Source organism: Chiloscyllium punctatum, chromosome 8 (assembly GCF_047496795.1).
Source record: "Chiloscyllium punctatum isolate Juve2018m chromosome 8, sChiPun1.3, whole genome shotgun sequence".
NCBI classification, from domain to species: Eukaryota; Metazoa; Chordata; class Chondrichthyes; order Orectolobiformes; family Hemiscylliidae; genus Chiloscyllium; species Chiloscyllium punctatum.
Genome location: NC_092746.1, coordinates 43,774,125 through 43,786,302, shown reverse-complemented (window position 1 = coordinate 43,786,302; position 12,178 = coordinate 43,774,125). Strand labels below are relative to the sequence as shown.

The 12,178-nt window shown below is 37.2% G+C and overlaps 1 protein-coding gene across 11 annotated transcripts in view; it reads left to right on the top strand.

Moving 5' to 3' along the window:
* The window catches only part of LOC140480498 (glycoprotein-N-acetylgalactosamine 3-beta-galactosyltransferase 1-like), a 60,515-nt gene extending 54,431 nt beyond the window's left edge, over window positions 1-6,084 (top strand). For 6 of the 11 annotated variants that reach the window (XM_072575441.1, XM_072575434.1, XM_072575433.1 and 3 more), the window contains one exon: window positions 617-6,084. In XM_072575441.1, coding sequence (XP_072431542.1) covers window positions 617-766 — 150 coding nt within the window. In that variant the 3' untranslated portion in view covers window positions 767-6,084. The remainder of the gene's footprint in view (window positions 1-616) is intronic. The other 5 variants (XM_072575440.1, XM_072575439.1, XM_072575438.1 and 2 more) reach the window with 1 other exon arrangement.
* The last annotated feature ends 6,094 nt before the right edge of the window (window positions 6,085-12,178 follow it).

Below are 12,178 nucleotides of genomic sequence, written 5' to 3'. Positions count from 1 at the left end.
TAGGAAAGGTTTCGAGGAATTTGGGCTGGGGGCAGGCAGGTGGGACTCGCTTAGTTTGCGATTATGTTCAGCATGGGTTGTTTGGGCCAAAGGGTCTGTTTCACTGCTATATGACTCTTTGCTTCTTTTTACGGCAGTCAGGTCAAACCCCACCACCTAATCACCATTGCCTGAGTCTATTTATGGCCACTGTGGGTAGATCCAGGAACAGGCTCATAAGAACATCTTCTAATCTGCTTGTCCACACCTCCCCATCCCCATGCATCCTTAGCAAGGGGTTTAAATTTTCAACAAAATGAGTAGCAGTCCCTTTAAGAGGTGAAATTCATGTTGAAATCTATTACAACTAGTGTGCGCATATAACACAAACTCCTCAAGATTCGAAAAGTACTGGTGACTTGTGAGGCTAAGCTCAGTGTTAAGGTGATCAGCAGGCAGAATGGTCAAAATCATTGATTGCTGGATGTTTAATAGGAAGGTGGTAGAGTTTATACTTTAGATCAAATGAGAAAGTCTTCAACATGAATCTATTGAGTGAACTTTGTTTAAAAAAATTAGCATTGGATTTACACATTTGAGTTTTTTTCAGTGTTAATGTGGCTTGTTTTATTTTCAGGGACCTGAATGTTGTTCTGATCTGGCAGTGTCATTTCACTACATTGATTCCAAGACCATGTACTATTTGGAATACATGACTTACCATCTACGACCATATGGCTACAAATTTAGGTATAATCCAGATTCTCTACCAAAGAAGTTGGAGTAGAGAAAATGAATTTCTGTAACAATACTGTTAGACACTGCAATGAAGAAATTGTAAAAGTGCAAATATTTCAAATGAATGAAGATTTTGGTTATCAAATATACTTTGAAACCCCTCTCAATGTCAGTCTGACAAAACAACAGAACTTTATGTAAGTTTATAATTCACTTGAATGAAAGTTAATAGTTGATGACATCAATCGGATAATTTTATTTTGAGTGTATTTTCTCTTAATGCTGGCTTCAACTAACGAGCAAAAAGATTTATAACATTACAAATAAAACCATTTATAGCTCTCCCATAGATCAGTGGAAAACATAGTACCTTGCATCTTGGTTTAGTTACAGAGATGAAAGATAACTGATTTAATTTCCAGTCTTAGTTGGGGAAGTTGGCTTCAATTTTGCTAGGCTAGGATAGAGAAAAATCATTTGGGTTTCTGTTTCTTTCTATTTCACATTTTCTGCTGAAAAAAAGACACTAGTTGTAAATAAAAAGAAGTAGTGACATTCATTGATAAGGAACTCCTCTATCACAGGAACTGCTATATCACCTGAATGACCATTTTGGGAAATTACTGGAGAATTGGTATCATTTTGGAACTGTAAGATTTACGGCAGAAGGAATAATATAGGGTAGAATGTTAGATGAAACCACAAAAAAAATGAACATTGCATACGGTGTCCAGTTGCTGTTTAATGATTATGCTTGTTGATAGTTTTTTTTAAAAATTTGGAATTAAACCTGGGATAAATTTAAACTTCAGTGGAAATAAATGTGAAATTGAGCTGCCAATTTGCCATCACTAATTTTACACTGGATGCACAAAGTCAAAATTATCCTGAAGTTAGTCTTATTTTTGAGCCTTTGTACCTGTGATGGCTGTTTGGCAGGGTTATTCAATTGTAATTTTTTTCCCTACTCTCTTTTCCTTATTATCTTGCATTATCTTGTTTTATGTTCTTAGATGTCAAACCTGTAGCAGATGTTGTATTCAATTTAAAAATTGTGTTGTGAAATTTAAATCTCTAGCTTAAGTATCTTGAGAACCATCCATGCTTGACCTTATAGTGTTGAAAGATGCTATTTTGCCTGTCAACACAATTTTTTATGACGTGAACTACCTTGTGTAATCTCAAATTTCTTTCACATTCCATGCCCTTCTAGCATTCCGACATGTTCCTATATTTGACACCTTCTAACTTTAAATGGTTTGATGGACTGTTCTTCTACTTGGATTTATGACACACAATTCAACTTTTTAACCTTGCTCTTAAACTTGCCTTTAATATCACACATTGGAAAATTATTTTTTAAAGCAATTAGACATGTATATGTGTAATCTGAAAATCCACAATTATTGCTAAATTAAAATTTGCAGATTTTCTACTTTAAAATTGTATCACTTATTGAGTAATTTGATTTGGACTCAAAAAAACTTAATTTAGGAGCATGTGATGAGAAGAATTAAATTGTCATACCAGTGGATGAATGATTCATTGAATAGAAATTATCTGGCTGATGTTCTTTTGCCTAAAAATGCCAAGCAATTATAGGTAACAGATAGGTATGCTTTTAACACCAATGTCAAAGACATTTAAATCACTATATAAACTGATTGGAGCTGGAAATTTAACATTTGGTTCTGATATTTTTCAATTCCCACTGAGTAAAGGAGTGTGTTTTACATAAATGCACTGCCCATATATTTAGATTCAGGAAAGATGTTTGACTTTTCTATAACTGGTTACTCTACATGAGGATGACTTGTTAATTTTAAATTATATTGCATTTGATTTTGCTAGAAATGGCAAATATGATATGAACTGTTTTGGTGTCACAATGTGTTTGTTGTGCACCATACATATTTAAACAGATACAAAAATATTCTTTATGTTGCTTGCTTATTTAATGTGTTGTAAGTACACATTGGCAGCTGTCAGTGACAATACAGGATTTAGATAATAGTTTCATAATTAAGATTTCCTTCATGTAGCAGCCTGATGCCTCTGAAATGAATTAGAAAATAATTTACCCGGAGGACCATTCCGGAAGAGTCCTCACCCAACACATCCCTTGCTGCCCCACTCCAAATGAACTGGAAAGCTAGGCAGCAAGAGATATGACTGACAGGACAGCAAAGTGGCACCCACTAGGACAGTCAAGTGAATGAGCTGAAAATGTGTTGCTGGAAAAGCGCAGCAGGTCAGGCAGCATCCAAGGAACAGGAGAATCAACGTTTCAGGCATCAGCCCTTCTTCAGGAATCCAGTCAAGTGAATGGTCAGCTATGAGGGGTGTGGCCAGGAGGATGGTCAGTGGTGAGGAGGTCAAGCAATACGACGATGCAGCAGGATGGTTTCATTTCTTTCTGTTTCACAATTCGTGTGCTATTTCTCGTTTTGGTCCACTGTGGTGGCGATGCATACTGATAATATCAAGAGCACTGGCTTCCTGTTCAAATGCATTGGCAGGAGATGTACTGTTTATTAGTTGGTCCCTGTTGTATCAATTGGCATTTTCCATGTATTACTCTCCACTTGGACAAGATTATGCTACAAAGTCAAAAAGGAAATCTAAGGGGTCTTGTACCACAATGATTATGTCCCTATCCCTGGACTGGCAAGCCTGGGTTTAATTCTTACCTGTTCCAGAAATGTGTAGTAATGTCTCTGAATAGATTGATTGGAAAAATAGATCAAATTAAAACAAGAAGTAATCTAAAGTACAAATTAAAAATGAGTACTAGACAAATCTACATTGGTCTACATTGACTTAATATAAAAAGCTTTATGTTTAATTCTGTTAACAAAGTATTTTAAAGCTGGTGCAAGACAATTTGGAGTTCCATTTAGTTAACCTTGAAATTTGGTCCACTTTCAAATATCAATTCTTATTTAGCTACACTTTTTTAACAACTTGTTGCAATGGTCTGTTATAGTCATCTGATTACTTGTAATTAATAAATTATCCTGTGCCATATTCAAACCGCTAATGCCCTACTTGATTATCTAAGTTTTTGAAATTATGCTGTTAAATACTAGCTATAATGGTGATTCTGTTAATCTGAAATTTCTCAACTCATTACAGGAGACATTAAGTCACTGATTCCTTTTATTTAGAGAGCAGAAGAATGAAACTAAGTGTTGATTCATTACCCACAATAAAATCATAACAGGGAGTTCTTGCATTTCAACGACTGCAGTGGTTCAAGAAGGCAGCTCACTACCACCTTTTTGAGGGTAGTTCGGGGTAGTCAATAAATGCTGGGTTAGCCATCAATGTTCAAATTCCATGAAAGAATAAAAATAATTGAGGATCTCCTTTTTTAACCTTATATAGTCAGAAGCCAGTTTGAGTTTTTTCAATTAAAACTTTGCATACTTAAATTTAAAGTTCCCAAAGAAGAATAATTCAGTGGTTGAAGATACAATTATTGGAAATGTATAGTACAACAGTAAGCACTTGAAAAACATAAGCAAGTTAATGTTTGCATGTGATGTCTGCCTGTTTTCTTAAAAAAAAATTAGTTATTTAATACTTTGACTTGTTGCTTTAAAACTAAATGGGCAAAAAATAGTGCAATCAGTTGGATCGATATATATTCCAAACATTAATGAAGTTGTCTTTATGAATAGTACTAGTGGTTTAAAAATAATTTTCAGCATTTTCAAAGCAAGTTACTTGGAATGTTTAACTTTGTAGAAAGTTAATTTATATGTACACTGTTTTGTGTGGTCGAATACCATGTGGGCGGCACGGTGGCACAGTAGTTAGCACTGCTGCCTCACAGCGCCAAAGACCCGGGTTCAATTCCCGCTTCAGGCGACCTGACTGTGTGGAGTTTGCACGTTCTCCCCGTGTCTGCGTGGGTTTCCTCAGGGTGCTCTGGTTTCCTCCCACAGTCCAAAGATGTGCAGGTAAGGTGAATTGGCCATGCTAAATTGCCCGTAGTGTTAGGTAAGGGGTAAATGTAGAGGGATGGGTGGGTTGCGCTTCGGCGGGTCGGTGTGGACTTGTTGGGCCAAAGGGCCTGTTTCCACACTGTAATGTAATCTAAACCATGTTATAACTCTTCTTTGTACAACAATTTTTATTTAAAATATTGCCTGTCAGTTCATATCATGGACATCTTTTACTAAAATGGACCAGTTTGATTTACTATTCGATAGAATATGTTCATGGGGAAAAAGATGATAGCTGCATCTGTTTAGTTAGAGAGATTGCATGCATGCTTTAGTGTTATCTTTTATAACGAGTATGTTTTGATTCTTTGATCAAAGCATTATTATTCATTTAAGAGTTTTTGCGGGCCTTAAAATTTAGTTTAAAATGTATACATGTATTGTGAAATGTCAATATGATTCCAATAATGATGTAATGAATTATATCTATCAAGATCAGCCTTTTCTTTCATTGATTTGATTGAGCTTTTTGTTTCAATGGCAGAGATGACCACTGATGCCTCTTTATTTCAGAACCTCTCCCAATGTAGTGTTGTATTCCATTATTGCTATGTTTGGTCATGTGTAGCATGGGTCTCGTTTAGTAGTTTTAGCCAGTGCTTAGATATTTATTTCATGTTCATATTTTCACCATTGATGGAATGTATTGGTCAGCTGCTAACTCACTACTAAAGCCAAGTGCTGCAATTGGGAATATTTGGATTGCTGTGGATTTATGTTCTAAGTCACCACCAAAGTCCTTCAGTCACTGTTAGCAGCCATCCAAGTTTCAAGGATGCCTTCAGTGACCTAGGACATGTAATGTAAACTTGAATTGTGCACTGCAAATGCAGATGTCTTTGCTTTGACAGCTACTATTCTGTTGGAATGAATGATATTGTGGAGCAGTGCTCTTGATGAGGTATTCTTTTACTGGGCTTTACATAGTTATGTTTGTGGAAAATTACTATATAAATGAAGAAACACTCATAAATGGGTTTGTTGTGGATGACCTAACTCTGTTTACTGAATTATGTAACTCCAACTTCCAACAAGTTCAGAATATGTCACATGAAAGGACATGCCTTTAACTTGTATTAGAACTAAAAGCAAAATTGTGATCTCAATGCGTAAAATGCAGTCCATCCGAACCGAGTTGTTTTTGGTAATTTTAGGTCTTTTGAGACATAGCATTGTTTAATTTATAAGCCTTTCAGGTTTATTTTTACATGCCTCTAAAGATTAAAAAACTGCATTGCTTATGTCAGTCTGTTGTAAGTTGCTGATGTAATTGGATAGTTCCTTGAATTTTGCATTTAATTGTTTCATTTTAGTGGTTAAACACTTGTTATAATGAACCTTTTCTGTATATAACTATAAATGTTTTGATTTGAATAAAATGAAGTTTTGGTTCATGAATATCATTTTAGCTTTCAACAAATAATTGAAGTACTTGAGAATAATGATGTTGATAGAGGCTTTTTTGCACATGCAGTGAATGACGTAGTTTTCATTTAAAATCATCCATGTTACATTTAGGTCCTATTCTATTGCATATATTTCAGATCTCTATGTAATACACTGTAGTCCTCCCCAAGACAAGAAGAAGGGTTACTTCCCAAGAGGGAATATTACAAGAGACACAAATTAATTGAGGTCTTCAAGGTACAACTTCCTGGATGACAAAGGAAACAGGTGTAAAATAAGATTGAAAAAAATAATTTTTCATAACTCTTGTGTTCTTGGTTTCTATTGGATGCTGGACCCAAGGTTTAAGGGGAAAACTGGAAAGGAAATCAGAAGGGCAAAGTTTGAGTAAAAAAGTATCAAAACAAAACATCAAAACAAAACTTCTAATAAGTAAAATGATTAAAGAAATAGTGGGACCAATTAGAATCTTGGAATTGGACCAAATGGAATCTTGGGAAGGTAGAGGGCACAGTAGAGGAGGAGACAGTAAAGGTATTGAATAAGGTAAATATAGATTATTAAGGGGATACCGAACAGCATTACTTCTGAAGTTGCTGGCTTCACAGATGGCAATCTTTAATCAATTTACTTCACTTCAGATAATATCAAGAAAAAGCAAATACCATGATAAAATCCCTGCTGTAGTGCTAAAGAGTTGAGTTCCAGAAGTAAGTGTAATTCTAGATAAACTGTTGCAGTACAGATACTACGATGGCAACAAATAGCAATATGCAATGTTGATCAGTCATGTTCTGTCCATAGAAAGCAGGGCAAATCTAATCTTACCAAATAGCTCTCCCATCAGTTTACTCAAAATTATCAGCAAGTGATGAAAGATATCGTTGACAAGTCCAAATCTCAATGCAGCCTTGGTCCAAACATTGATAAAACATCTGAATGCCAGAGATGAGATAAAAATCACTTGATGTGACATCAAGGCAGCATTTAACAGAGTGTGATAGCAAGAACGCATAGTAAAACTAAAGATAATGAGAATCCAGCGGAAATCTCTCTGCTGGTTAGAGTTACACCTCGCATAAAGGAAGATGGTTGAAATTTTGTGGCCATGAGATCATAAGGGATAGGAGCAGGAGTAGGCTGTTCAGCCCTTAATTGTGCTCTGCCAGTCAATAGGATCAGGCTTACCTGGCATTCCTTACGTTTACATTCCTGCATTTTTCCCCACACTCCTTGGTTTCTGTATAGTCTATCAATCTCAGCCTCCACAGCTCTTTGTGTAAAGAAGTTCCAAAGATTCTGAATCCACTGAAAGAGGAAATTCCTCTTTGTCTCAGTCTTAAATTGGTGCCCCTTATTTCTGAGATGATGTGCTCTGGTTCTGGACTGCCCAGAGTTGAAAAATGTGGTGCTGGAAAAGCACAGCAGGTTAGGCAGCATCCGAGGAGCAAGAGAATCGATGTTTCGGACATAAGCCCTTCATCAAGAATGGTTGGGGGGTGGGGGGTGGGGGGGGGGAGGTGTGGGGGGGTTGTGGAGAGAGCTAAGGGACAAATGGGGAGGGTGAGGTAGCTGGGAAGGCAGAAGAAGGTAAATGCAGGTGGGGGCTGATGGCGATAGGTCTGCAGTCCTCATTTTCTCCTAAACATCCCAACCATGTCCAGCAGCTGCATCAATGATCCTTCCTTCTTCATAAGTTTAGAAGTGGGTGTGATCTTATGGATAATTGTTGTCCTATGTCTGACAGAGTTGAAGCCTAATATGCATGATGGGAAATTATGCTAACTTAATTTACAGATCAGACTAGCTTGCTGTGTAAGAAGTAAAGCCAGACTACTGACTAAGCAAATGGCTGATGCTAAAGGTTATTCACCCTCTGTGGTTGCAAAACGGAATAAAATAATTCTTATAAAGAGGAAACATGGACACACATGTCTGCTGTTTGAGTCTTGGTCAAATTAGCTCAGAATTATGAGGGTATTCTACAAGGGGCAGGGTGTTGAAGAATGTGGAAAACTGGGATAAACACATGTAAAAGAAGACGTTAACAGCAACAATTCGAGACTGACTGTCGTAAAGAGACCCTGAGGCCAGAGCTTAGAAGACTACAACTTGTCAAAGTGAACAAGGCCAGTTCATCATGGATAGTATCTAGACTCTAGTGAAGCAGATAATATTTATTGTTTGTTTTTTCAGAACTAAAAACTTGCTAATAAAGAGGAAGTTGAATTAGTTTCTAAATTGGCTGTCTGTCCTTTATTTGTCACAACATTCAAGATCGAAGTGGAATAACAGGTCAGCATGGGAAGTTTGATGATTGTTCTACGTACTACTCATGGTGGAGCAGAGGTGAATCGCCTACTTCTGCTCTAACATTTTATCAGGTAAAGAACCATGCCTGCATGCAGCAAAACAGGGGCAATTTTCAGGCTTTGCTGACAAGTGGAAGTAACATTCATGCCTCAGAAATGCCAGACAACGTCAAGGTCCGACAAGAGAAAATCTAACCTGCTCCCCTTAAAAGTCAATGGCGTTAATATTTCTGGATTCCTTACAGTTTACAGTCTGAGGGTTGCAAATTGATCCAAAACAGAACCGGACCAACTATATGAATATGGTGAAACTTTGAATTCTATGATGAGTAACTCAAACCCTGACTCCTCCCAGAGTCTGTCCAGCATTGAGAAGGCACATCTGGAAATTAATGAAATGTGCTCCACTTCTCTGGGTGAGTGCAGAATCCAGAAGCTACCCATCACCTGTGACAAAGCACCCATTTGGTTGCCATCTCATCCACAACCTTAACATTCACTATCTCTACCGTTGCCATACAGTGGCAGCCCCCAAGAATGCAGAAACAATGCAGCCCTAAATAATAGTTATGTTTTACCCTGGATATTGCAATTGCACATGCAACTGTGATTTTTCCAAATGTGTAATATTTATTAAAATACAATGTCTGAAATACTGGTTATTTAGCATTTATTTGGGCTAGGGTCCATTTCAGCTGTCAGCGTTTGATGAAACTTCTGCCACATCTTTGTAGTAATTCACCAGATTAGTGTAGCAGAACCCTGTAAAATCGCATAAGTTTGCAGTGAAAGATTTTAAATTGAGGGAAAAGTCACAAATAACACTTTTTAATAGGTTTAACCAGTGATGGCTATGGCCCATGAACAAACTTAAAAATCATGTGAACAAATCACGATAATGATGGAAATGACAAAGTATGGATTTTTTTCAGAATTAGTGAAAGCAGGTAATGTTAGAGGGATGAAATTAGTCTTTGTGGTGACTACAAATTGAAGTTTGAAATTTGGCTAAAAGTCAAATAGAATTTTGAGAACGTGCGATATCAGATTCGACCAATATGAGCTACAGAGGACAGTGATGGAGTAATGGAATAAAGTGTCAAAGTTTTTTATTGGTCTTGAATAGAGTGTAGCTTATTGATGGCTTCTATTTAAGTAGAGCATTAGTGGAAATAAAGAATTTTGGGAGTAATATCTCTATGCTCTACTTTCTTTTTAACATTTATTGAAACCTATCAATAACCACCTTACTGATATTAACTAACCTGTATTTACAGAGAATAGATGGTGCCAGCAGGTATCATTTGGGATATTTAACAGAAATGTTATTATCCCAATTGATGTTATTACTGGGCAAGTCAGATCCCAGCTGGAAATCTGGCTTAATAGATCCTTTTATTTTGGTTTTAACAAGGTAATCGTCCACTGAAACACAAGCACACAATGCTGCGTTATTGGTTTTAAACATAAAGCCAAAGAAAGGAAGATAAAGTGGAATAACAAGCTATTTACATATCACACAACTTTAAAGATTTTCAAGTATATGGCAAAATACAGTCCCATTAATTATAACAGCCTGTCTTTACAGTTCTCACACCAGAAACAAAATTATCTTCCTTATCACACACACAGGTTGATTTAACTATGGCTTAACATTTTAGTCCTAACAATTTGATAGCTTTTTCCTTGAGCCTTTATACAACTGAGCACAGACTCGCTCAGCTTCAAATAACCATTTCAGGTTTAACCAAAGACTTATGATCTGGATTTTTTTAATTGCACTGAGGGGACCTATTCTTAATCGTTCTCAACTATAGAGTCATAGAATCAGAGAGATGTACATCATGGAACACACCCTTCAGTGCAACTCATCCATGCTGACCAGATATGCTAACCTAATCTAGTTACATTTGCCAGCACATGGCCCATATCCCTCTAAACCCTTCCTATTCAAATACCCATCCAGATGCCTTTTAAAGGTTGTAATTGTATCAGCCTCCATCAATTCTTTGGGCAGCTCATTCCAAACACACACCCATTATCTGTGTGAAAAAGTTGCTCCTTAGGTCCCTTTTAAATTTTTCCCCTCTCACCCTAAACCTTCTAGTTCTGGACACCCCCACCCCAGGGAAAAAACCTTGTCTATTTACTCTATCCAATCCCTCATGATTTTATAAACCTCCATATGGTCATCCCGCAGCTTCTGATGCTCTGTGGAAAACAACCACAGCCTATTCAACTTCTCCCTGTAGCTCAAATTTTCTAACCCTGGCAACATCCTTTGTGAATCTGTTCTGAACCCTTTCAAGTTTCACAGCATCCATCTGATAGGAGGGAGACCAGAATTGCACACGATATTACAAAAGTGGCCTAACCAGTGGCCTGGACAGCCACAACATGACCCCCCAATTCCTATACTCAATGCTCTGTCCAATAAAGGAAAGCATTCTATTCCCTTTCTCAGGAATTTTGCACTTCAGCTTCAGCCAAGATTTCTGCAAACCTGCCAAAGTGAAACCCAAAAGTTTTTTTTTCAGCTACGGGTATTTATTTCATCAATCACTGACCTCCTAAACTGAAAATCTAATGCATAACTGTTTATTTTGTTCACTTGTAAAAACTGTCTCAATGCAAACAAATTCCCAGTAACGTCCATGAACTGTCTGCTTAAATTGTTTTCCTTAAGACAAATCACCATGGTTACAGAAGAACTTATAGGTTAATCATCAAACCTCTTTAGACACACAGATCAAAACCCAAATGCCACTTTGTCCAAATTATGTTAAACTATAGTTGAATCATACGCCTTACATCACATAAAGATAAAATGCGTACAGAGGATGTCTTAGACATGTGGGACATGTCTGAGTGAACTCTCAACAACACAAATTCTATTGCCAATCACCAAGTTTTGACTAAGATTAGATTAGATTAAATTAGATTACTTACAGTGTGGAAACAGGCCCTTCGGCCCAACAAGTCCACAACGCCCCGCCGAAGCGCAACCCACCCACACCCCTACATTTACCCCTTACCTAACACTACGGGCAATTTAGAATGGCCAATTCACCTGACCTGCACATCTTTGGACTGTGGGAGGAAACCAGAGCACCCGGAGGAAACCCATGCAGACACGGGGAGAACGTGCAAACTCCACACAGACAGTCGCCTGAGGTGGGAATTGAACCCAGGTCTCTGGCGCTGTGAGGCAGCAGTGCTAACCACAGATAGAAAGCTGATCTTTTTTTAAATTGCTACAGAAGAATTTCAAAGCAGGCACATTTCTTAAAGAAAACCGTTATGAATTATGATTCATGGAATTTTGGAAATTATGGAAAAACATTATGAATTAATTGAAAAAATAAATGTCTGTTTTAGTTTTGCTCTTTTATTGTGCTGCAATATGCCCTTCTAGTTCTGGACACCCCCACCCCAGGGAAAAAACCTTGTCTCTTTACCCTATCCAATCCCTCATGATTTTATAAACCTCCATATGGTCATCCCTCAGCTTCTGATGCTCTGTGGAAAACAACCACAGCCTATTCAAATTGTATTTGTTTCTCACTAATGACTTCAATCTAACTTCAGTTTGAGAGGGCTAGAATGATTAAAATTCTAAGTAAAAAATATTTACATTGTTATGTTTTAAAATCCTGCACTCAGAAGTCTTATGTCTTCCACAATTGAATTAGTGCTGATTTGTTTTATGGGATGGATATGTACAATTGATCG